Source organism: Scardinius erythrophthalmus (assembly GCF_964197995.2).
Source record: "Scardinius erythrophthalmus genome assembly, chromosome: 1".
Classification (NCBI taxonomy): domain Eukaryota; kingdom Metazoa; phylum Chordata; class Actinopteri; order Cypriniformes; family Leuciscidae; genus Scardinius; species Scardinius erythrophthalmus.
Window position 1 is genome coordinate 6,426,710 of NC_138221.1, and position 27,789 is coordinate 6,454,498.

The 27,789-nt window shown below is 38.8% G+C and overlaps 1 protein-coding gene across 2 annotated transcripts; it reads left to right on the forward strand.

Moving 5' to 3' along the window:
- Positions 1-3,737: 3,737 nt before the first annotated feature.
- Positions 3,738-27,423, forward strand: LOC308700508 (uncharacterized protein). 2 transcript variants are annotated; one of them, XR_014031315.1, is made up of 5 exons: positions 3,738-4,008; positions 12,730-13,801; positions 17,638-18,818; positions 26,695-26,764; positions 27,036-27,423. XR_014031315.1 is itself a non-coding variant. In XM_081382139.1 (3 exons), the coding sequence occupies exons 2-3, from the start codon at positions 12,735-12,737 to the stop codon at positions 18,398-18,400; spliced, it is 1,830 nt and encodes a 609-aa protein (XP_081238265.1). In that variant the 5' UTR covers positions 3,738-4,008; positions 12,730-12,734; the 3' UTR covers positions 18,401-19,132. The 2 variants fall into 2 exon arrangements, 1 of the variants encoding a protein (XP_081238265.1); XM_081382139.1 differs by lacking the exons at positions 26,695-26,764; positions 27,036-27,423 and having other exon boundaries at positions 17,638-19,132.
- Positions 27,424-27,789: the final 366 nt, after the last annotated feature.

Sequence of the window (27,789 nt, forward strand, 5' to 3'; positions counted from 1 at the left end):
TTAGCAGTATCTGTTCCAGTATATTGTAACAATGTGAAGTAACACATTTTATTACATTCGGTTCATGGGTGGTTCTTCAACTACGGGCACTTTTGGCCTTGTAAACTTGAGGGGAAAAAAAGTGTTCAAATCAAAATTGTCACAGTCTAACAGTTAAATATAACTAGTCTAGTTTAATGATCCATAAGAGAACGCACTTGCATTATAAGACAAACTGGTGTTTTTTGACATATTTTCCGATCCGCACTGAACAAATGTCGTTTCCATCACATGTAAATATTTGATTATTATTTAAAATGATTATGATATACATAATTTCTTAACAGTGTAAGACCACTTTCACACATAGTTTTACCAATTTATACCTATATTGCAATTACCATAGATTTGTGGATTAAGTAAATTAATTGTCATGAGGCCCAAACATAAAGCTTACATCCACCACAACCTGAAATATAGGGGAGAGCGGGGCACAACCTAACGCTTTTTGACTTTCTCAGTTTGTGCAAATCTACTTATGGTTCAGAGTATTTATTTTTTCCCACATTAATTTCCCACATGTCTAGTACAATTATGTGGTTTTGTTTTATTAATACAGTATATACTTTTTTCTTGATATAGCCCAAAAGAATGGAAGTGAAATGTGACAACATGCCCCATAGGAGGGGTACATTGTAACATGTGTGGGGCACATTGTAACATGACCATATGACAGCTTAAAATGTTATCTGATCTAATAAAAAAAATATACAAAACAAACTAAAATATTTTCTAAATAAAATACAATTAAAAAACTTTTTCATATAAAATAATGGCAATTTTTAATAATTAAATAGAAACTCATTTTTGAGTTTTGACTACAAACACATGAAAACACAGCTATACAACATAGTTCAAAACAAATAAATAATTAGTAATTTCTGGACATTGACTCTCAGTCTTCATTCACCTTTTTCTCACGTTTTCTCAATAAAATTAATAAAAGTATAGAATATAAAAGCATATTTCTAATAGGGGCACATTGTAACGCAGTGTTACAACATGGCCCCGCCTGCACAACTGGGATTTAAACCCTGCTAGTGTCTTCTGCTAATTAGCGAAGCATTAAAGAACTATCTCAACTGTTAAATAACATCTTGGAGATTAAAATAATATCAGATTTGTCTTATTTTAAATAAACACAAAAAATAGAGATGAAAAATTAACTTAAGAAATTTACTTTTGCTATGGTTTAATAAATGTCTATGGATATCTTCCAAAAATAAAATAATTTTGGCGGATTTTTTTTTTCTATATAGTGTTGATATGGCAACTAGTAAATAAACAAAGTTCCGTCATCCAAGCATGTGCGGAAGTATTTAAAACAAGCGTGTTACAACTAACCCCGCGTTAGGTTGTGCCCCGCGCTCCCCTAATATTGCATTGGTTAGATACATTTCAGAAAAATAACTACTAATTGTGTTATTACATTAAGTGGAACATTATCCCATAAACTATGCAGAAATTTTTAATGAGTGATTAGAATTTTGTACATATTTTTAAAAAAGTTATGAGGTGGTGGAAATGACTGGGTGTTGTGGAAATGACAATGAATGGACGTCCATGTAGAAAAACAGAAAACATTTATTTGAAACCCATTTAACAAATCATTAGTCATTAGTCTGTTTGGTTCCATAACCAGATGAACAGTTACAGTCTTACTGTAAACAACTTTAAGCAGCATCAATTCCCCTCTCAAACTCAGAGGAGAGTTCTCAAACTTTGACTTTTGACTTGACGTTCAGTAACAGTTCTCACACCAAACATCGAGACAATCACACAAACGAACACAACATCGCTCAGGTCTGAATGAACTCAGCATGTTCTCCTCATGCTCGCTGCTGCTGCACTAAATGTTTATTTCAGAAGGAAGACGCCAGAAAAGACGCACAAGTATCGCTGTGATCGATGAAAACAATACAGAAATGAGTCTGTCGCTTAATCAAACTGTATAAAGTGTGTGTGATGGTTGTGTAAATGTGAGAAATGCCGTGAACTGCTCTCCTCACCTCAGAAGACTCGACGCTGGAACTCTTCTTCTTCTCCTTCTTCTCCTTCTTTATTTGCGGCTCGAATTAGCGCCATCTGTTGTGGGTTTTGGATCAGAGACTCATTTTACTCCTTTTTTTTCATGTGATGCATGATAATGAGGAAGCAAGCACTTTTTTTAATTGCAAAAAAAGTACAGAGATGACATGTTTATGATATACAACTTTCTATACAAAATGTAGGCTATTGAACGTCATCAGTAGCCTATGTTTTCAGTGTAAAACGTTTTACTTTTTACATTCAATATAATTCAATATAATTTTTTGCCTGAAACCGCAAACCTTTGAAAATGGGTTTCAAAGTGCACGTTTTTGAAACAAAAAAATGTGTTTTTGAAACAAAAAAATGTGTTTTTGAAACAAATCAAAACGTGAATCTCTGAAGACTATGACATTAAATTATTTTGAATCGGGTCGATAAATATTTCAAGATAAAAATTAAGAATAAACATTTTTTTGATTAAATTACAGACTTTCTATTGATGGTATACGAAAAAAAGGACAATTTACTATTAGGAAAACATTAGATTTTAAAAATATATTTCTTGTTTTACTACTCTAATGGCATATTGTCTGTGACAGGGTGGTACTACAAGAAAGACTCCCATGCCTGAATAAAAAGGATAATATTATTAAGGATTTTGTGCCTGAGGTGGGAAAATAAATTTTTTTTGGAGGATTAACATATCTTTAAAGGTGTAAGTTTTTCAAAAATAAGTTTGTTCTTAATGAAAATTTGGAAAATTGCAAAGTAGAAATGGCACCCGTTTTGTTGAATGATTCTGCAACTGAACTGAGAAGATTGTGTTTGTTAAAAGAGGAGATCGAGGAGGACTCGAGTGAACCAGAACCCTGGAGAATTTATAAAACACGAGGAACAAGCAGGTTGGTGTCTATTTTAGTTAATCTTTAATGACTGTTCTGGTACATTAAGCTAACAAAGCTTTAGACACGTCCCATACAAAGAGTTCCTGTGGTATTGTGTAATATTAATAATATGTGATGTAATAAAAAAGACGATACAAAAGATGATATAGAGGATAATATATATATAGGCCTACATATATTACACTTTTTTAGAAGATTGAATATAATCTAGTATATTGACAAATACTAGATTAGGCCTATATGTTTTATTATAAACTTTTAGCATGAAAACCAAAGTTTCAATTATTAAAAGTGTGTGTGTGTCGACTTTTTTTGTGACAAAGATCAGAACTGTATGAACTATTACTGTTCATACACAATTTGTAACAAAAAACAGTGCTAAAATATATATTTAGGAGTCTTAGACCTTTCCAACGATATAGTTTGTCATGATTAGATTAGGATTTATTTGTAATATAGAAGTAAACGCAGGCATCCCGCTAGCGGGACGGTGACAGTTATTGAAACCAAGTCCATTTTGTCTATTAAATTACAGGGTTGAGAATAAAAGGTGTTTAAATCTGAAAAACCCTGAAATTAATAAAAGTCTTAAATGCCTGAGGTTGGAAAATATGATTTTTTGGAGGTTTAATATGTGTCTAATGATGTGGGCTATTTAGAAAATGATGTATGTAGTTTAAAACAAAACAAAAATCCAAGTTTAAATATTACATGACTGTAAACATCTTCTCTCCAAGTATTTTCCCTCAGACTCTCGACGCTTCACTCCCCAGTCCAGCGGGTGGCGGTAATGTCGTGCTACTGGCTTTTGTACTTTTGGTCTAGAAAGATTTAGAATCGGATTATCGGGTCAATAAATGCCTGTAAGCGGTAATATTCCCATCCTCATAGACGTGACTAGTTTTGAATCGAGCAGGAATATGTGGAGTTGCTGCAACTGAACTGCGAAGATTGTGTTTGTTAAAAGAGGAGATCGAGGAGGACTCGAGTGAACCAGAACCCTGGAGAATAATAAAACACGAGGAACAAGCAGGTTGGTGTCTATTTTAGATTAATCTTTCATGACTGTTCTGGTACATTAAGATAACAAAGCTTTAGACACGTCCCATACAAAGAGTTCCTGTGGTATTCTATGTGTTGTTAACCATCAAAAGTACCACACAAAACTAACTGGCAATTGTGTAGTATTGTGTTGTTTTTTGGGACGCTTTACCACAGGATTTTGTTGTACAGTATGTTGTTGTAAAGTTTAATGTCGCAATTGTTACCATCTATTTGCATTAGTTTATATCCAGCTCAGCTGGTCACTTTTATGCTTTCATTAGCCGGGCGAAGTTGCATTAAAGCTAGTGATGTGATTGATTTGTTTTCTGTCGGCTGCATATCGATGTTGAGAAATCAGAAACGCATTTGATTCAATTATTTTTTATCACTGCAATACATATTATCAGGGGTTAAATTGGGATTTATTATGTGGGGGGGCTCTCCCTAGGGGGTCCGGGGGTATGCCCCCCACGGGATTTTTTTTTGAAAAATAAACTATCAAATGGCATTTTCTGGAGAGTTTTGTGCAAAGAAATGGAGAAATTGAGTCTTACATGATATGTGAAAAACTGCAAGGTTAAGAGCATATTTGCATTGTTGTAGTATCAACAGGTATTAGGACATTTAGCATTTACATTGCTGTTAATCAGCAGTGGTGGAATGTAACGAAGTACAAATACTTCGTTTCTGTAGGCCTACTTTACTTAAGTAGAATCAATAGTGCATACTTTTGACTTTTACTTCGTTACATTTTGCAGCAATTATTATACTTTCTACTCCACTACATTTCTACAACGTTTCGTTACATTTTCTGATCAGTTTTTCCCCTGCCAAAACAGGGATTGAAAAAAATGTCCTGTTTTCGGTGCTGACGCGGTGGTGACACGTTCATGTAAGGGTGGCGCTGTCAATAAAGCAACTAAAAGCTGTCACAAAGAACCGGCAAAAGTAATGATTATGAATATGTAAAATATAGCAAGGAGACAATTTAATTGTTTATTAATAAACAAGTGTTTTCTGTGTCAGTGCCCTGCATAGATGAAGTTGACGATGCTATCCTCGCAATCTTCGCAGTAGTGAACGCGCCAGAGAGAAATGCACATTTCATACGGATTAGGCTACTTAAGCAGTCTGTTTTCTTTCGTTTTGAATTGTTCTGTTTAAAAGAAGACCTTCCAAGCTTATAGATATATTTATCAGGTCTGTCAGGCAAGTAGGCTCCCTTATACGCTGAGTTTCGGTTCATTTATGAGACGAGAGTCCAGTTCACTCGCCGGCGCGTCCGTGTCATGATTATCTATTGTCTATATAGGCCTACTATATTTACTTCTTATTTATTAAATCATCCAGGCAATTGGTTGATGAAACATTGATTAAAATTAAGATACAATTAATACAAAACGAAATTCATTTTAAAGAAAGGCTTTGTGCTTTCTGTTTGAGGTCTAAGTGAAAGTTTTAAACAGTCTTTTAGTGCCACTTTCAGAGCGGTCCCGTCCGTAACATTGTTTTTTCCTCATAAATGCGAACATGAAAAATAAAATAAAATGAATATGTTATGTTCTGTGGAGAAACAACCCTTCTTCATCCGGTGGGTAGTATTACTTTGGTTTGCAGTGTAATTCACAGAATTACAAAAAAATATTTTGCCACCTAAAAGTTAAAGATTTTTTGTGTCACGTCCACGGCATGTGTAGCCTATTTCCCTCATATTAAATATAAAACGCTTGATAACACATTGTATTACCTTGTTATGATAGTGACCCATACAATGTGCCAAGCATTTTTTCCTTACCTTAAATGTCATTCAAGGCCAGGGCACTTTTTGTACAACCAACAAACTTGACTAAATTGATCTGTTGCTGCAGCGGCGGCCAGCAGCTCGGGGTTTTTTTTTTTTTTTTTTCAAGGCAGTAGATCGAAGGTTCTGGAACTTTTGCGCGCTTCCACATCCCGCGCAACTACGGATCTCCCAGGAACATTCATTATTAGGGCTGTGTATTGGCAAGAATCTGGCGATACGATACGTATCACGATACATGGGTCACGATTCAATATATTGCAATATATTTCGATACTGTGCATAAGGCGATATATTGGGATTTTTTAAAAGTAAAATATATTAAAAATATTTTAAAAAAGACATGATGTGCATAAAAGTCAAAGAAGTTTACTTTAGGTAAACAATTCAGTACACAGAAAATCAAACTACCAGTTTGGGATTGTGGTTCACAGGTTCTTAGTGAGCAAATTTTTATATGCTCAAGTAGGCCATAATAAAAGAAAATAGGTACAGCCCCTGTCACAATACAAAACAACAACGTGAACTGGACGAAAATGAATGAAAGTGGATGAAAGTGAACAAAATGAATGTGTCATATATTGAAATCAAGTTTTATGTGATAAAAGATTTTAAAAGAACTGGACGCGCGAATGAGGCAAACCGCGCCGCGCTAAACGCCTCGTGCCGCAGGACCTCCAGACGCGCGTAAACGCGTCTTTGCATTGACTTAACATTGAAATCACTCGCGCCAGATGCTCTATTCGCTTTTGGTGTGAACGATGCACGCGATTACATTTAGAAATAGACAAGCTTTGTTTCCAAATGCACCAAGCAAAGATATCCTTTCAATTGTATAAACTTTTATAAAACCAGCCAATATAATCACAATAAACACATCCAAAATGAAATATTTAACATATATATAACAACTGCACAATGTCTAATTTGTAAACAAAAATGATTTACGCACTAAATCCAGCATAAACTCCGGCACAATTTGCATATGTTTAAACTCTCAAGACAGACGTCACATCCCGAACCTCACATCCCGAACCTCACAGCAATTGGCTGCCGACTGCGTTTTTCGCTTGATATTTGTATAAAGGAACTGCCCAACTTTTTGACGCTCTCGGTCGCTCTCAACGCTTTCTCCGGTCCGCTGTCAATCCTAAAATCCTAAAAACGCACCGTTATAGGCGAGCCTGGCGAGGACACTAGTGGTGCGTCTCAGCATAGCTATCTAGTAGTAGGGATTTAAACAACATAAGCGCGAACCACTGTCTTACGGTCTTACCATGAATATTTTTGGACGTAAAAAAAAAAAAAAAAAAATCGATATTGCGTTTTTGAAAATCGATACAGTATTGCAAAATAAAATATCGCGATACTCAAGTGTATCGATTTTTTTCTTACACCCCTATTCATTATTGCTGCGTACATTTATCCGTGTCGGAGTTCTGAGTAATAGCCTAGATGCGCATGGCAGCGCGAGCGGTGCGCGATCATGGTCGACTGACAACGAGATTAAGCAGCTGAACAAGAGTACGGCCGTGTCCCGATTGTTCTCATCTCAGCTCCGCCGAGACAAAATAGACATGCCATTTCAAAATCTTTCATTTATAATCAGAAATAGGTTTTCAAAAGCATCACTTTCATCAAATTTTATGTGACATAATTTCCTGTAGGCAACTGACTGCAAACGAGCAGGCTTATGTGCCGGGGCTGAGCCCCGGAGAGCCCCGGCCCAATTTAACCACTGCATATTATAATTTTTATTAGATAACCATCAAGTGTTCTAACATAGAAGCAAATAAAGTGAGAGACTAATACATGTATACATTTATTCAATTTTAATGCTCTGTCCTTTGCAGATATTTAAAGATGGCCATCTTTTTGATTACATTTTTGGCATTAACTAAGGTTAATAAATGTTGTAGTATTGTCCATTGTTAGTTTGTTAATTTCAACATTTAACATACATTTTAAATTGAGTATTCATTTTTATGTTATCTGTTAACTTTAATGTACTATGAACTAACATGAATATTCAAGGTACTTAGTTGTCTTGCTCAAATATTGATACTGTAAAAAAATTGTATATTGCATAATGCATAGCCTATAGGCTAGTTCATGAAAGCCAGCTAAAACATCCTTGTTAACAAATGGGACTTGCAAAGCGTTACCTATGAAATGTTTCTAGGTTATAGCTAAAGAAACCTGTAGCCTAATATTTTAATGTTTAATATAGAACTTCCCATTTTAATATATTCATAATATATTTATTTCATTTAGCACATTTCAGTTAAGCACTGTTTTACTTTGAGTGTTATGTGTTTTTTTTTTATCCAGTATCCATTTTAAAATTTTTTGTCCGATTAATCATTATCGGCACGTAAATATCGTTATAGGTAAAATCCACTATCGGTCGACCTCTAGTAAGTTCACTTGCGTTCTCATTTCAGTGGTGTTCTGAGTAAATGATTGATTCGTGAGTTCAGTTTTGGACAGATAAGTTGTTTTAACCATTGAATCGTTAAAATGAATCAGTTCAAAGGAATCAGTTCAAAGGCATCATTAAGGGATAGTCGCAAATTGGACATTAATGGATGTATTGTGTGCGAATCCCGGCATCGCAAAAGATTTGTGTCAACACAGAAAACGCTCCCATAAACCACATGTTTAATAAGCGAAAAAATTAATAAATAGGGAATGGCAGCTGCATCATGTGCGTAAAACAATTTTTTTTGTGCAATTCACACCCAGCGGTAATTCAGGAAAATAAATTATCCAAATGAGTCACGTACATAACATGGATTCGGTCGTCCGGCCTTTTACTAGGGCTGGGTATCGATTCAGATGTTCCGATTCGATTTCGATTTGATTCTCGATTTCGATTCTAAATGAATAAAAATAAATGAAGAGCCACAAACCTGTATATTAAACTCTTTTTATTTTAGGTACACTTGGGTACATTAAAACAGAACCCAACTCTATATTTCAAATGCATACAATGAATAGACAGGATTTTAATGCAAGATGAAAAATTGATGCTGAAAATTGGACAAGTCAGAACAGTTGCTTGCCTTGATCAAACACGATCAGGTTATTTTATGTTTAAGATAAAACATAAAATCTCACTGCATTAGCTGTAACATGGAGGCTGCAAGCCTATGAACAGTGTAGGAAAACTAATACTGGCTTTTGGGTGATGGGATAAATATCAGGGCCTGAATTTCTAGGATTTTCTTTTAGACAATTTATTACATTTATCTCAACTTAATGTTTGCTCACTCGTTGCGTTTTTACAATGGGATCATTTTGTTGTTAAGAGTTTATGCAACACATGGAAGCTTGATTTCAATATTTGAATTAAATTGAAAAAAAAGTTGCACAAATAAATACAATAGAATAAAGATACAATTAAAGAGAAAAGTGTTTGGGTTGGTCTAACACTAGTATTCAGAAATACTACAGAAACTGAATAAAGAAATCAAATGTAAAATAACACTGGATAGTCTTTTAGTCCTGACTAAATTAAATACATAGGCTATTAATCCTGATTAATTAAATCCTGATTGTATCCACAAAGAACAACTTTTGTTACTGGCGAGCTGTTAGTGAGGCGGTGCACGCAGAGGAATACATCTCTGAGAGCGCACGAGTACTGAATAGTTTAAAATCGCTTGAATGTTTAAACTGGTAAGACTTAAGACGACGTGAAAATTCTAAACGTTAGGCTAGTTACGATGCAGTGCTGGCCTGATTGTGCAAGTGAATATTCCGTCATGTCCCGACTCCCGAAACGCGAGAGTGTAGTATCACCTCCTGCAGCGCTTGCCTTGTGCAGAGAGAGAGAGAAGATGCAGCACCGCTGAACACTCACGCTGTTAGTGATATTGCGTCTCAGGGAACGTTTTTTACTCACCGAGTGGTCAGGGGTGTTCACTGATATGCTCACACAAAAATTGCTGCAAAATATGCTTCCAACAGGTTTTATCGTAGTTTTTGTCCAAATCCATTGACTTGTATTGGATGTGCTGTGAGGTACGTTATTACTCCGCCGCCAGAAACTGGGCTGGAGTGTCTATTATTCAAGCTCTCAACGGAAGAATGTACGGGTGTGAGGCGTTTGGAAAAATAGGTCCACAGTTTTACAACGAATGGTAAAACATCTTTTGCAGCGATTTTTGTGTGAGCATATCAGTGAACACCCCTGACCACTCTGTGAGTTTCACGTCTTTGTAAACGAAAGTTTAATGCGTTTTAGGAAGGATTGTTCCAGTGCACCTATGCAGCCATTGTGGAGGTGAGGGGGTGCTACCACAGAAACCGAAAATTCTCGGGCCAGCAGCATGTGTCCAAATTTCAATCTTAACCATTCTATTTCATCAGAAACGATCTGAAAACAGGGCTTTAAGTGTAAAATACCGAACTTGTCCTTTAAAGTAGTTGGAGCATTTTTAATTTTCTTGCACTCGCGTCTCACCTCCTTCTGCCATCGTATGCTACCGCAACAAAGCACGTATGGACACGACAAATGACGTCAGTAAAGCGTCAGTACATTATAATCGGTTATGGTCTATTACTGAACCGATACCAAATCGTCCTCATCTTCATCGCGATGCATCGTAGAAACGATTAATTTTGACACCCCTAGGGGACATGAATTGCAATATATCGCAGAATCGAATCGCAATACTTGCTGTATCGCAATATGTTAAGAATCGCAATAATATTGAATCGTGGCCCAAATATCGCAATACTATCGAATCGTCACATTTTTGCCAATTCCCACCCCTAATATTTATCTTGTCTAGGGGCAGCAGGGGAGTAGCATATGTTATTAAAAAGGAAAGAAAGCGTATTCCCACCAAGTAAAGCACAAACAAAGGAGAGAGAGAGTTGGTTCTGTCTGCAATCCCAGCACTCACCACACACACACAGGGTAACTCTTTAGGATTTTTAATTGTAAAGTTAAGTCTATTTTACAGCAGTTAAGAGTAAGGTTGATAACAGTAAAAATAACCCAAACAAAAGAAAAGATAGGACGCTTCAAGCTTCAGGAGGGGATTAAAGGCACACTATGCAGCTTTCCGTTTTTGTCAAACAGCGACCCCTAGAGTCGCTGTGGAGTACTTGTATTTAACGTTACTGTCGTAAATACCACTCGCGCAGAGCCGTCTCTGCACTCACGGCCTGATCCCTTCCGCCCTCTATACTGGTACCTGTTCAATAGGATGGAAGCTGTAATGAGTGGAAATAAGGTGTGGCCCCTTTAAGAGCTGCGCGCGCCCTGTTGAACTGTCGTCGGCAGTCTGTGTTGTATGTGCACCTCGAACACCCGTATGCGGGTTATTTCAGTTTGATGCTCATTCTTATCCTACTTTTGTTTATCAAGTAAAGATGTGGATGGTAGAACGGGTGACAGACAGTTACACGAGTTCGACTGGGGAATAAAGTGCAAGTTGTGAGATGCCAATCGCCTCCGTGAGTCTGTCTGGCCTCTGTAATAACTTCATCTGTGAGCTATCCCTATTTCTCCTCCTGACAGAACGCGTTACAAAGCGTCGGACATCGAACAGGCACAGATAACCTCTGAAGATGTCTACTAGTCCATCAACAAGAACGATATTTACTCGAGTCTGACTCCTTGCTCGGTCAGTCTGCCGTTTCCTCTTTCTTTCGTCCTCCGCTCCAACAAGCTTTCCTAGCTTTGTGTGCAGTGCTGTAAATCAATTCGTTACATCGCGAGACCTGATATCACGCAATACTTGCTGACGGCGAGGCCGCCGACCCGCCGGCCCAAAGTTGCAAGTGAGTTTTTTCCGCTCTCGGGCACCAGGGGGGTGCGAAACCACCACCATTCAACCCGAAATAAGTAATATAACCATTCCACTGACTCTGAAGCTGTTCAGTTAAGGTTAAAAAGTTACCTAGTGTCCCTTTAAAGCCAAAACAAACAAAAAAAGTGTAAGCTACCTGAGAGTAAGGGAGTCTAATTAACCTATCAAACAAAACGAAGCTACTACCTCCAGTGTAAACTTCTAAATGTTGCAGAGCTAAGAGATGAGCTAAGGTTTCCTTCTCTATGGTGCTGTAATTCTGCTGGCACTTGAAGAGTTTTCTGGAGAAGTAACATCCCGGGTGGTCCACTCCATAGGCATCTTCCTGCAGTAGAACTGCTCCTACCCCAGTTGAACTGGCTTCTATTTGCAGTTTAAAAGGCAGGTTAAAGTTTGGTGCAGAAAGCACAGGGGCATTACACATAATGTCTCTTGCAGCAGAAAGAGCATAAGCTCACTCCGCACTCCATATAAACTTCCTAGAGGGACTCAGGAGGTTAGTTAATGGAGAGACAACAGTGGAGAAATTCTCATAGTAGCCAACCATTCCCAAAAATCTTCAAGGGAACTGGAAACTTTGGAATGGCCGAGACCTTTGCTTCCACTGGGCGAACCTGACCATGACCAACCTTTTTACCTAAGTAAATCACAACGGCTTTTGTAAAATAACATTTCGCTAGGTTCAAAGTCAAAAAAGCTTTAGCCAAACGACAGAAAACTTCAGTAAGCGTGTCTAGATGGCTTGTATCTGAGAAATGTGATGGTCATGTATCTGAGAAAATTACGACATCATCTAGGTATGCAGTGTGATGCTCCTGATTGTTACTGGGAAGTAACACTACAGAAACATAGGATTTGTGGCTATAATGTTTTAAAAATAATAACTGGAAGATCAATGTACACCATTCATGGAAAGTTTCAGGGATGTATAATTAATTAATTAATTAAAAAAGGTCAAAAAGTTCATAATATTTTACATAATTTTTTACATCACTGCTCACTTTTGTCACTTCACTTCATATTTCTCTTCATTATTATTTTGATGTACTGAAATTGAAATTGATTTTTTTTTCTTTCATTTCAGACCTGATGGAAGTGAACGAGGAGAGTGAAGAATTGAGTGAAGTGGAGGAGGAACATCATGTCAAACCTGGAAAAAATCGCTTAAAGACTAAAAAGAATTTTTTAAAGAAAAGAGACAATAAATCTTTCACCTGCACTCAGTGTGGAAAGAGTTTCACAACCAAACATAGTCTTGAGCGTCACGTTAGGATCCACACTGGAGAGAAGCCGTTCACATGTGATCAGTGCGGGAAGAGCTTCACATACAAAGAAAACCTTGAGTTTCACATGAGAGTTCATTCTGGAGAAAAGCCGTACGCATGCGATCAGTGTGAAAATCGTTTCTCAAGCAAAGGAAACCTTAAGACGCACATGAGAACCCACACTGGAGAGAAGCCGTTCACATGTGATCAGTGTGGGAAGAGCTTCTCACAAAAAGCATATCTTATGGGGCACATGAATATCCACACTGGAGAGAAGCCGTTCACGTGTGATCAGTGTGGGATGAGTTTCAGTCAATCAGCATACCTTAAAGGACACATGAGGGTCCACACAGGAGAGAAGCCATTTATGTGTGAACAGTGTGGAAAGAGTTTCCCACACAAATATAGCCTTGTACTTCACAATAGGATCCACACTGGAGAGAAGCCGTTCTCATGTGATCAATGCGGCAAATCTTTTCTTAGTGCAGCAAACCTGAAGGCACACCTAACAGTTCATACGAAGGAGAAGCCGCATTCATGTTCTGTGTGTGGAAAGAGTTTTTCACTGCGGAACAATTTAAAAGTACATCAGAAAATTCACACTGGTGTGAGAGAGTACATGTGCTTTGAGTGTGGGAAGACTTTTACTACAGCAAACTGCTTAAAACTGCACCAGATTATTCACACTGGAGAAAAACCTTACAAGTGTTCACACTGTGAAAAGAAATTCAGTCTGTCAACACATCTGAAAACACATGAGAGGATCCACAACAGAGAGAAGCCACACACGTGTGATCAGTGCGGGAAGAGTTTTGCTTTTAAAAGTCACCTGAAGCTACACCTGAAGATCCATGCAGTGGAGAAACCACATAAACGCAGTCTGAGATCACGGTAAGTACAGTCGAAAGCGACTTACAAATTAGGACTAAATTAAGCAAGTCATAGTGAAGAGGCAAAAAAACACGCAAGAAATACTCAAAATACGAAGTTCAGGCATTGTCCAGAGTAGCATAAGCCTGATAAGTGAGGATATAAAGGAAAAGGAAAGGTTTTTTTTTTCTTCTTTTTTTTTTCTTTTTTTTTTAATTATTATGAGGTTAAGTGCTCATGGAATAGATGGGTTTCCAGCTGTCTTTTGAATGTTGTCAGGGATTCTGCATTCCGGATGAGGGTGTGGAGAGCATTCCACCAGCATGGAACTGTGAATGAGAATGTTCTGGAAAGTGATTTTGTGGCTCTCTGTGATAGAACCACGAGACGTCGCTCGTTGACCGATCGTAGGCGTCTGGTAGGGATGTAGACTTGTAGGAGAGAGTGAAAGTAGGAGGGAGCTGAGCCTGTGACAGATCTGTAAGCAAGCGTCAATGCCTTGAACTTGATGCGAGCAGCCAGTGCAGAGAGATGAACAAAGGAGTGACGTGGGCCGAGCTGCAGCGTTCTGGATCATCTGTAGAGGTTTAGTTGCACATGATGGAAGTCCAGCCAGAAGAGCATTGCAGTAGTCAAGCCTAGAGATGACCAGGGCCTGGACGAGAAGTTGTGTTGCATGCTCAGTAAGGAAAGGCCTGATCTTCCTGATGTTGTGCAGTGCAAACCTGCATGATCGAGCTGTCTTTGAAATGTGATCTGTGAAGGTCAGCTGGTCATCAAACGTTACTCCAAGATTTCTGACCGACCTTGATGGGGTGATTGATGATGATTCTAGCTGGATAGTGAAGTCGTGTTGTAGAGACGGATTGGCAGGGAGGACGAGAAGCTCAGTCTTTGCCAGGTTGAGCTGCAGGTGATGTTCCTTCATCCATGCCGAGATGTCCGCCAGACAGCTTGAGACCCGTGCAGCTACTGTGGGATCATCTGGTTGAAATGAGAGGAAGAGCTGTGTGTCATCAGCATAGCAGTGGTAGGAGAAGCTGTGTGCCTGTATGATGTGTCCCAGTGATGTGGTGTAGATGGAGAAGAGCAAGGGTCCAAGAACTGAACCCTGGGGGAACCCCTGTGGTCAGCTGATGTGCTTTGGATATCTCGCATCTCCATGTGACCCTGAAGGACCTACCTGTGAGATAGGACTCAAACCAGAGGAGGGAAGTTCCTGTGATGCCCAGTGCTGAGAGGGTGGACATAAGGATCTGATGATTCACAGTGTCGAAGGCAGCAGACAGATCCAGGAGAATGAGGACTAAAGATTTGGAAGCAGCTTTTGCGATCCGTAGGGCTTCTGTGACCGACAGTAGAGCAGTCTCAGTTGAATGCCCTTTCTTGAAGCCGGATTGGTTGACATCCAGCTGGTTGTTCAGAGACAAGAAGGATGTTACTTGGTTGAAAACAGCTCTTACAAGTGTTTTCGCAATGAATGGTAGGAGAGAGATAGGTCTGTAGTTCTCTACATATGATGTGTTTAGCGTTGGTTTTTTAAGCAGTGTAACCTGAGCCTGCTTGAATGCTGTAGGGAAAGTGCCAGTATGGAGGGATGAGTTGATGTGTGTGAGTGCTGGTAGAAGTGTTGGAGAGATGGCTTGTAGAAGGTGTGAGGGGATGGGGTCTAGAGGGCAGGTGGTAGGATGACTGGAGTGGAGGAGTTTAGATACAGTACTTCATCGGTTAGCGGAGAGAAGGAGGAGAGAGGGTTATTGGCTGTGGAAGGGTTCGCTCTAGGTTCCTGTGTCTGTGGAGCTGAGAACTGACTGCTGATAGCTGTTGTTTGGTTGGTGAAGAAGTTAGCAAAATCGTCAGCAGTTAAAGAGGAGGCGGGTGGAGGTGGAGGTGGACAGAGGAGAGAGTTGAATGTCTTGAAGAGCGATTGTGTGTTTGAGGAGCTGTTGATCTTGTTGTGGAAGTAGGAAGATTTTGCAGCATGAACATCAACAGAGAAGGAAGAGAGGAGAGATTTATACATACTCAGGTCATATGTGTCTTTTGATTGGTGCCATTTCCTCTCTGCTTTACATGTTGAGTAAGGTGAAAATAAGATAAGCACATGCTGTTACATAAAACTACCACTTAGGGGCTCACGACATACGGTGTTGCTAACTGACAGCAAATAAAGCCCAAAGTATACTTTGTTTCTTTTGCGTATGCTAGCACATGCAGACTGTCAAACACATAGCGTTTCAATCTATACTCCATTTGATAGCCTACGCTAACGTATGCAGTTGCTTTGTCCAGTGTCAGAGCTATTTCTCTCCAGAAGATATGAGCTAAAGTTGCGTCTGTTTCATAACCCCCTCACACAAGCGCTTATCAATGTGGCATTGTTGTTGCAATTAAACAAAACATGAAATTGGCTCTAAATACAGTACTGTTGATCTGATTGATTTCAAAATTAAAGGTATCAGTGATTTCAGGCCCAAAAATATTTTTATCACATTCATCTAATCTTTCCTAACGATCCGCTAGCTGCCCGCCCCATAAGCATGCCGTCAAAAAAACGCGTCTCTGTAGGCAGCCTAGGCTCTGAGATCTGCACACAAAAACAAATGGTTTAGCCAAACACTCAAAACCAAAACAAATAGTGTTCCAACTAATCACCGACAGGGGGAGGGTGTTGTGAGGTTTTGAGCCAGCTTTTTCTTAAGCTCTGACTTCGCGTGTAGCCGTGCACGAGCACAAAACCTCACAACACCCTCCCCCTGTCGGTGATTGGTTGGAACACTATTTGTTTTGGTTTTGAGTGTTTGGCTAAACCATTTGTTTTTTTGTGCAAATCTCAGAGCCTAGGCTGCCTACAGAGACGCGTTTTTTTGACGGCATGCTTATGGGGCGGGCAGCTAGCGGATCGTTAGGAAAGATAAGATGAATGTGATAAATATTTTTGGGCCTGAAATCACTGATACCACCTTTAACATGCAGTGTCTGTCTCAGTTGCTATTATAGTCCATAATAATAATGGTGTACCTTGAAAAACATGTAATGCAACTGCAATGGTTTTGGATATGTCTATATCTCACGAACGCCTTGGCATATCGCTACGAAACTCTGTATGTTTTTTTTTTTTTTCAGCACCATGCCCTGAGTTTCAAGGCAGTGCCCCCTTATGGTCAAAATTTTTAATGAAATGAGATTATAAGCTAATATATATATATATATATATATATATATATATATATATATATATATATTATATATATATATATATATATATATATATATATCATTGCAACTCAATGTATTTATGGGTTGTGAACTTTTTTGCTTAAAATGATTTGTGCTGTATTTACAATTTTTTGTAGTTGGTCTGCTGGTCTATTCTTACTGCCAGTTGAATGTGATTTTAAAGAATATAAGCACATTCAGTATATTTATATTCAGTATACACTTTGTATGCTGAACACCATTCTAATAATACTCATCTGAGTGAGTATTAATTGAAATAATACTAATAATGCTGATGACGTTTAATTCTTCTATACTAACTTGCGTCATAGCTAGGGCTGTGACGGTATGGGATTTTTTCTTACCGCGGTGAAGAAGCAACAAATATCGAGGTTTGGTGGTTAACTGACACATGTGTTTTTCACTATTGTAAATGGACACAATTGGTAGATGCTTTTTTGGTTGTTGATTATTTTACGTTGTGTGTTGCTGTGGCTTTGACAAAATCTGATGATTCAGGGTTTTTATAAACTTTTTTTTTTTTTTAAGAAATATCTGAAAAATTTGAAATATTTGTTATTCATCTCACACCTGAGTGAAATTGTCTGTTGGAAATGACACTTCTTTGTTTTTGGCAGACCTACCAGAAAGCATCTGGAGGGAAAGGACAGAGAGAACGAGGAGAGTGAAGAACTGAGTGAAGTGGAGGAGGAACATCATGTCAAACCTGGAAAAAAATCTTTGAGTCGCTCAAAGACTAAAAAGAGATTTTTAAAGAAAAGAGACAAGAAATCTTTCACCTGCACTCAGTGTGGAAAGAGTTTCACAACCAAAGGAAGTCTTGAGCGTCACATTAGGATCCACACTGGAGAAAAGCCCTTCAAATGTGATCAGTGCGGGAAGAGCTTCACATACAAAGAAAGTCTTGAGGTTCACATGAAAGTTCATTCTGGAGAAAAGCCGTACACATGCGATCAGTGTGAAAATAGTTTCTCAAGCAAAGGAAACCTTAAGACGCACATGAGAACCCACACTGGAGAGAAGCCGTTCAAATGTGATCAGTGCGGGAAGAGCTTCTCACAAAAAACAAATCTTATGGTGCACATGAATATCCACACTGGAGAGAAGCCGTTCACGTGTGATCAGTGTGGGATGAGTTTCAGTCAATCAGCATACCTTAAAGGACACATGAGGGTCCACACAGGAGATAAGCCGTTTATGTGTGAACAGTGTGGAAAGAGTTTCCCACACAAATATAGCCTTGTACTTCACAATAGAGTTCATACTGGAGAGAAGCCGTTCGCATGTGATCAATGTAGCAAAACATTTCTTAGTGCTTCAGCCCTGAAGACACACTTGACAGTTCATACGAAGGAGAAGACGCATTCATGCTCTGTGTGAGTTTTTCACTGCGGCACAATTTAAAAGTACATGAGAAAATTCATACTGGTGTGAGAGAGTACATGTGCTTTGAGTGTGGGAAGACTTTTAATACAGCGGACCGTTTAAAACAGCACCAGAGAATTCACACTGGAGAAAAACCTTACAAGTGTTCACACTGTGACAAGAGATTCAGTCTGTCAACAAATCTGAAAATGCATGAGAGGATCCACACTGGAGAAAAACCTTACAAATGTTCACACTGTGTCAAGACATTCAGTCTGTCAGCAAATCTGAAAAAACATGAGAGGATCCACAGCAGAGAGAAGCAACACACGTGTGATCAGTGTGGAAAGAGTTTTGCTTTTAAAAGTCACCTGAAGCTACACCTGAAGATCCATGGAGTGGAGAAACCAGATAAACGCAGTCTGAGATTACAGTAAGTAGTTCATCCTTATGCGCTGAGCAACCAAGTCTCTTCTAAGTTAGTTTCCTAACAGCCACGATGAGCGACGAGACATTCACATGAGATTTGTCTGTTCAGACCAATGCAAAGAAATGGCAGTAAATGCACATTCAATCTCTGACAGTAGGTGGCGCTCATGGAAAAGCGTAAAAACAACAGCGCTGCGCAACTTTGTTTCTGACACCCACTTGTCATGCCTGCTACAGACTGTGCAATTTTGGCAATTCTCTAAGATCATTACAAATCACACTGTACGACATGAATCTAATAAACTCGGGTACGACATGAGCACATTTCATACACTATGGCAATTCATAGTGCTTTACATAGAAATATGAAAGTGCATTCATATTTTGCAGCAGTGTAACTGCTTAGAAGCAGATCTCCTAGAAGTGGTAAATTCCTCACTTCTCTATGGGACTCTTCCAAAGTCCCTTTAACCCCCTGAGGTCGGCTATCGCGCCGGCGCGATAGGCTCGTTTTTTTCCGTATGAGTGCAAAAAAATTATAAAATAAAAATATTAATTTTTATCTTATATGCTTGTGTTATACATCAATCTATCCTGTTAAGTGTGTATTGTTTTTGTGTACACTCACAATAAAAACAAAGTGTTGTGCTTTTCGCCAAATAAAGAAAAATAAACACGAAGCGAGTTCTGCCTTCTCTCTGTCCGTGTCGTCCATTCTGAAACGCGTCCGAAAATGAATCATAACTCAGCGAATACTTCTCACACAGGCACGTGAGATATGTCTTTATGAAGCTTGAAATCTCCTCTTTTAAATGAAGTAATTTATATAAAAAACAAATGTTTTCAACTCATGTAATCTGTCTGAAAGCAAGGAGAGGTACCGTTTTTCCTTCTGCCTCATTATCTCTATAATCAGCTGCGGCCGCCCCGCCCCCGGCGCGATTCACATGTAAATCGTTAGATGATCTAGTATGCAGCGCACCCGCCCCCTGATCAATGCCATAAAAAGTTTCTTCATCAGACTTACTGATAGTTCATCGCGTTTTGAGTATGACACGCTTCTCCGGTAATAAAGACTCCCTTCAGATGATTCTGGACGGCGAGGAAGAATGCACCTTTTCCTCAGAGGAAGATTGTAACTCAGACGACGAACGGCAGCATATTGAAGAGCGAAGTAAGTTTTACTTAAAAGTCTTTTGTCTTTTATTTTTCGTGTTCGCATTTATGAGGAAAAAACAATATTACGTGACAGTTCTCCATTATGGACGCGAGCGCTCTAAAAAAATCACTAAAAGACTTTCAAATTTTCACAGAGACCTCAAAACAGAAAGTACAAATCCTTTCTTTAAAACGAATTTCGTTTTGTATCAATTGTATCTTACTTTTAATAATTTTTTCATTACCAAATTTCCTGGATTTAAACTGCAAATTAACATTTATATTTCTTATAATAAAAATGAAAGACCTATGTTACAGACATATGAAAGACAACATTTCGTTGATTAGTTTTGGATAGATTATACATTTTTAATGTAAAATATCTGCCACCTCAAATAAGCTTTTGTTTGCCAATATTTTCTTATGTTAAATATAATATGTTTTGTCAAAAATAAAGTTATCAAATAATCAATCAAATCCTTAACTTTGAAATATGTATGATAAAATGTATACTTTAGTTTTTACAAAGAAAGATTACACTTGAATTGTTGTTGTAATTGTAACCTTTTTAATAAAAAAATATATTTACAAGGTAGATGTAAACAAACTATTAAAAGGTAAATATAAGCCTTTTCTTTAAATAACTTTTATTGTGTTTTATTATTGACAAATTTGGGGAGCACATAAATATTCCAAAACTGAAAATACAGTATGAGAATTAACTGCACAATTACTAGACATGTTTTCCTTGGATATTATAGGCCAAATTGCAAGCACAATATGAGGAAAAATAAAAAAGTATTGAGATGCTTCCAACTGTTGCTCTTGCATTCTTGTGGCTCAGTGACTCACCTGAATGAATGGCTAATTAAGTATGCGGGCCCCATTGTCTCCTCAGGTGTGAACCACTACATATACATGACCGTTGACGCCCACTCCGCATATGGCCTTTCCAAACAGAAAGTGCTTTGCAAAATTCAAATCAATGTATTGTGTTATGTGAATGATAAGGCAGGGTGATTTTCACTTCATTTTGAAGAAAAAACACTAGGCGATGACATCTTTTAGACAAAAGTCTTATTGGCACATATTTAGAATGTGTTTTATGGCCTTATTTCAGAAACTTTAGTTTTTAGTTTTTTCAATAACCACGCATAAACATTATTCTCTCAAAAATGCAGACATGTACATTCTTGTTGCTCACATTTCATGGTAGCCCTGTTTGTGCTAAATAGTGTGTAATTTTTTTTTTTGCCATTAATATGTTTATAAGCAACTGAAAAAAGCAAAAATGTCAGGGCATGTCAGAACATCTCAAGGACCCCAAAAACACCTTAGACCCCAGAGGGTTAAACTGCAGTTGTCAAGCCCCTCCTGAAAAAGAGCAATCTGGATAGCAACATATTGAGCAGTTACAAACCGATCTCAAATCTTCCTTTCATAGGCGAGTTCATTGAAACAGTTCTTAAGCTCTAATGGATACAATTTTCAATCTGGTTTCCGACCGCACCACAGCACAGAGACAGATGGGACGGTAACTGTTGGGAATGTCTGGGTCCAAACCAGGTTTTTTCAATATGGGGGTGATGGCAGCAAGCCTGAGAGGGGAGGGGATAATACCAGAGGCCAGAGAGGAGATAATTATGTTGGTGATGAGGGGGGAAAGTGAGGGGAGGCAAACCTTGGTAAGAAATGTGGGGATTGTATCAAGCGGAGAGGATTGAGGGCTTCATGCTGGAGATTATGGTAGATACATCTGTTTCAGTGATTGGAGTGAATGAAGAGAGAGAGTGGGATGGAGGGGAGGGTGGTGGAGGTCCAGGGGTTGGGTAGGGGGTGCTATGGGCTAGTTGATTATGGATGTTGTCGATCTTGGTTTTGAAGAAGGAAAGGAACAAATCACACTTAGAAGTGGTGAAGGAGTTGGAGATTGTGTCCATGGGTTTCAGAAGTTTGTTGATTGTGGAGAAGAGGGTCTTGGGACTGTTGGAGCCGGATTGGATGACAGAGGAGTAGTGGGAGGAGCGGGCAGAGTTGAGGGTGTCTTTGTATTGTTGTCTGTGAAGTTTGTAGGCTTCCAGGTGGACATTAAGACCAGTCATTCCAGTTGTCGGTATTTGGCTTTGAGGAGGCGGAGTTGGTTAGTGTACCAAGGGGCGGAGTGTGTGAAGGAGACATATTTGGTTTTAAGGGGGGTGATGGTATTGAGACTTAGTAGGGAGAGGTTATTATGTGAGTGTAGGAGACCATAAGTCTGAGTGGACATCCATAACATGCGGAGTCCCTCAAGGCCCAATTCTTGCGCAACTCCTGTTCAACCTGTATATGCTCCCGATGAGCCAAATAATGAGCCAAACAATTCTCCTACCACAGCTAAGCAGACGACACACAGATCTACATGGCCCTATCGCCTAACGACTACAGCCCCATTGACTCCCTGTGCCAATCCATTGACGAAGTCAACAGTTGGATGTGCCAAAACTTTCTTCAGTTAAACAAAGACAAAACTGAAGTCATTGTGTTTGGAAACAAAGATAAAGTTCTCAAGGTGAACGCATACCTTCACTCTAGGGGTCAAACAACTAAAAATCAAGTCAGGAATCTTGGTGTGACACTAGAGTCAGACCTTAGTTTCAGTAGTCATGTCAAAGGAATAACTAAATCAGCATACTATCATATCAAAAATATTGCAAGAATTAGATGCTTTGTTTCCAGACAATGAATAAACACCTAATATCATTAGGATCACATCAACTAGAAATACCAAGGGTTCACTCTAAGCATGGTGAATCTGCTTTTAACTACTATGCCAGCCGCAGCTGGAACCAGCTTCCAGAGGAGATCAGGTGTGCTCCTACAGTAGTCACATTCAAATCCGAACTCAGAACACATCTATTTAGCTGTGCGTTTACTAAATGAGTACTGTGCCACTGAGATGAAACCATGCTGATGACCTGGGTCTGTGGTGGAGAGTTTGATGTGTAATTAAACTCGAGGTTCTGTGGGGTGCAGACTGGATCGACTCCATTCCTAGAGCTTCCGAACAAATGGGTTTTTGATCCTGGGCAGTGATCCTGAGGATACCCCGTGAGTCAATCCTAGAGCTCCTCCTGTCCGATTTTAGGGAAAAATACGGTCCATAGGAGACGTCCAATAGATTTCTTAGGCACGCCTAGGGTTGCAAAGGGTCGGAAAGTTTCCGGTAAATTTCCATGGGAAGTTAAGCTGGGGAATTTTGGAAATATTCCATATTAGAAACTTTCCATGGGAATAATGGGAATTAATGGGAATTTAGGGGAACTAACTGGGAATTAATTGTAATGTAATCGATCATATCATATCCAAGCATAAATATTAACAGAAGTCATAAGAAAACATCCATGCAAAATGTATTCAACATATTTCAACAGATTTATTTGAAAGTAGAACAGAACAAGTTTGAATTATTTTACTGAACAATCACTTGTTTCATGGAAGAACAAAAACAGGAATATTGGGTTAAATATTACTCATCCCCCAACCACACTCAATCAAAAATGCACCCCCATCCAAAAATCCCCACAAAGTCCCATTCAAAATGTTAAATGAAAAAAAAAAAAACCTTCTCCCTCCAAAACGTCCCATTAAACATGCAAATCTTCCTTCAAGCAATCCTCTGCAGTTTTGCTCAGTCAGTGGGCTCTTCGTGAGCCTCATCAACATCCAACAACACGTCCACTTCCTCAACTTCCAACTCTTCCTCTTCAGTGTCACTTTCCAGCCTTGATGAGGATGGCTCTGTGTCAGGCTCAAAGAGCCTTAGGTTTGCCCGAATGCCAACCAGTTTTTCCACTCTTACATTTGTGAGCCTGTTGCGAACCTTTGTGTGCGTGTTCCCAAACAGGGACCAGTTGCGCTCGGAGGCTGCTGATGATGGTGGGATTTGAAGGATGATGGAGGCTACAGGTGCAAGGGCCTCAGATCCACAAAGTCCCTTCCACCAGGTGGCTGCAGATATATGCTGGCATGACTGCCATATTCCATCCCCTTTCCAAATGCCTTGCTTTGTTCGATACTTTGCCAAACTGCCTAGAACTTTGCCTTTATCAAGACCCAGGTGGTCAGACATGGCCGTTATTCTCTTCCCCAGAAAGTATGTCCCTGTCATATTTTGGGTCCAGCATGTACGCTGCTGCATGCACCGGCTTCATGCAGAACTCCCTCCGCTTTTCCAATGACTTGACCACAGCAGTTTCCTCTGCTTTCAGTAGTAGGGAAGTGGGCAGGACTGTCTGGATTTCTTCTTTGAGTTCTGCAAAAAGGCACTGGACATCCGATAAGATGGCACCATCACCCTCTATCTTCGCTATTGCTGCTGCAATAGGTTTGAGGATTTTCTGACTGCTAGACACTTTCCCAGAACACATCATCTAAGATGACCTTCTTTATGTCACTGTCGATGCCTGCAGACTGGGATATGGCCATCTCTTGCAGAGACTCCTTTCCCTCCAGAAGGCTGTCAAACATGATAACAACGCCACCCCATCGTGTTATGCTGGGGAGCTTCAGTGTAGTACTCTTGTTCTTTTCCTTTTGCTTTGACAGATATGTAGCGGAAGCTACTTGTTTGCCTTTCACATATTTCACAACTTGCTTCGCTCTCTTGTTGAGGTTGTCCATTGTTTTCAGTGCCATTATATCTTTTAGAAGAAGATTGAGTGTATGGGCAGCACAGCCAATAGTAGTTATTTGAGGGTAGGTCTCCTCCACATCTGCCCAGGCAACCTTCATGTTGGCTGCGTTGTCAGTGACCAGTGCAAAAACCTTATCTGGTCCAAGGTCATTGATGATCACTTTCAGCTCATCTGCAATGTATTGGCCTGTGTGTCTGTTTTCCTTTGTGTCTACACTCTTGTAGAACACAGGCTGAGGAGTGGTGACTATGTAGTTAATAATTCCTTGTCCCCGGATATTGGACCATCCATCAGAGATGACTGAAATACAGTCAGCTTTGACAATGGTCTGCTTGACCTTTGTTTGAACTCGGTTGAACTCTTCATCCAGCAAATGAGTAGACAGTGCATGTCTGGTTGGGGGAGTGTATGCTGGCCGGAGAACATTCAAAAACCTCTTCCAGTACACATTGGATGGCAGCATCAGGGGTGAGCCAGTTGCATAGACTGCACGAGTGAAACACTCATCTGCATTTCTCTGGCTAGCTTCATCCATAGAATCAAAGAATCCTCTGATGCCAGAGGGACCAGGAGTTGATGAGAGGGTATCTGACTCTGATACAGCTGAAACGGATTCATTTTCCCCTGGAGTGGAACTCTTGTTTGCTTGTTTTTTGCACTTCACAATATGCTGCTGCATTTTTGTGCCATTCTTCACGTATGTCTTTTCACAATATTTACACATATATACAGACTTCCCTTGTACATTAGCTGGTGTAAAATGTCTCCAAACATCAGATGGTGCACGTGGCATTTTTCTGTAAAATAAGCTTGTAAGATTACTAATGCAATGTAAAAGCTTGTAAGAATACTAATGCAATGGCATGAACAGATACATAAACATTGAGGCTAGCTAAACAACTGGAATGATCTTCAAAACATATTGCAGGAGGCAGAGAAAAACAGCCACATGAGGTAGATGAATACATTTGTATGTGATATTTGCAATTTAAACATTTAATAAATATATTTCCCCATAATATCATCTCAACTTACTTCACTTTGTTTAGTCCACAGGCTCAAATGTGTGCCTTCAATAGTCTTGTGCTTTGGGCTTCTGTACATGTGATGGAGGCATGCACAGCGCCAGTTGGGGGTGTGGTCTCAATAGCCATGCAGTAAGCAGTGTGCTATGTGCATGTGATTGAGAAATGGCTTGGATATTCAAGTGTATTTGAATGGCATCTGTTTGTTTTAGTCAAGATTATGCTAAAATATACTTTTCTCAACTATATTTAAGTTCCCTATGAAGAGCCAACCCTCAACTTTGAAAATTCCCATTTTATTCCCGTTTATTCCCATAAATTCCTGTTAATTCCCTTAAATTCCCATTAATTCCCATGGAAAGTTTCCATCTTTGAAAATTCCCAGAATTTTGCAACCCTAGGCACGCCGAATAAACACCACAGGCACAGACACTATGTCAAGTACTTTGAATTGCCAGTGTATGAAATGTGCTAAATAAATAAACTTGCCTTACCTTGCCTTGCCTAGAAAGTATTAAAAATAGTCAAAAAATAAAAGCAAGGAAAATTAAAACAGTTATTCACAATGCTTTACATAGAAAGGAATTAAAATAACCACACTATGGCAATTCAAAGTGCTTTGCATAGAAAATAAACACAAAATAAAGGAAGGGGAATTAAAACGGTTATAAAAGGAATTAAAAGAGGTAAATGAAATAAATTAGAGTAAAATGAATTAAAGTAGTAGAAAGATGATACATAGAATAAACTTCTCATTTGACAAAACACCAGTGCATCTTATTTTACTATAGTTTGGTTTCAGATTCTGCACTTGTGTGTGAATGAACGGCCAAACTGCATAGAAAAATCTGCTGTTTTGAAAATATGGTTTTGATCATCAAAAACAATCAAGATTTTTTTTTTTGCTGTGACTTCGTTAAAACCTGATGAATCAATATCTTTTTGTTTTTTACATGTGATTAGTCTGAAACATTTATTACTCGCATCATATCTATTGGAAATGAAACTTGTTTGTTTTTGGCAGAACTGAAGGAGAGGACAGAGAGACCGCCAGTGATCCAGAACCTGCAGAATGATACTGAAGAACAAAGAAGGTTGGTGATTAAATTCTCCAGAGAATGCTTCAACATTTTTGTTTGACCAGCTTGAAGCATACACTGAACCAAACTATTTAAATATTGAACAAGCAAATTGGTTGCGGAAGCAGCAGCGGCCAATCAGTTTGTGCTGTGTAGTAAACGATGCGATTTCTTTCAGATTACATGTCAAGTCTGTGTCATCTAGAGTTTCATGACTAGTGATTTATAATTTTATTTCACATTTGTCTCTCATTTGAAATCTCACATGATTTAATGTTTCTTTTAGACCTGATGGACGTGAACAAGAAGCCAATAAATCTCCTGCCTCCTGCCCTCAGTCTAAAAAAAATCAAGTCTTAAGGTTAACATGAGAGTTCACACCGGAAAAAAATCAAACGAAGATCCACAGTGGAGAGAAACTTTAATGTTAAGTTAACATGTGATCAATGCGAGAAGAGTTTCACTCGTGCCTTTGTTCTGAAATCACATCTGCTTTCTCATTCTGAAGAAGAGCACCAGAAAAAATACACTGGAAAAAATCTTCCATGTTCAGGGAGCTGAAGAAGAAGCCGTAACATGAATCTGAAATTACAGTAATTTGATCTTGTTCATTGTTTGAGATCTGTCATTTTTGTACTACAAGTAATTGATTAAAATAACCATTTTATCAACAGCTTATTGTTATTGTCCAATTTTATTTGCATCAGGAATATTTCATAGCATAGAATCAAGGATTAAGTTCCCAGCAGACACAGAATGATCCCCTAACATTAGTATTTGATTCCTGATTGGTTATTGTTTTAGGAACTAATAATGTGTTAGGAATGTGTTACTAATAATGTTTTAGGAACGCCTTCCAGACTGGCGAAATATAGTGTGTAGCAAATTAGCTGTCAAGAATTATTAATAATAACTTGTTATAATCGATTCTGAATATTTGGATCAGTTAATAGAATTAACTTAATGTAGTAAAATTAATATTACAATCAATTAACTTGTTTGTGCCGTGAATACTGTGTTTATTAATTCAAATAAATGTG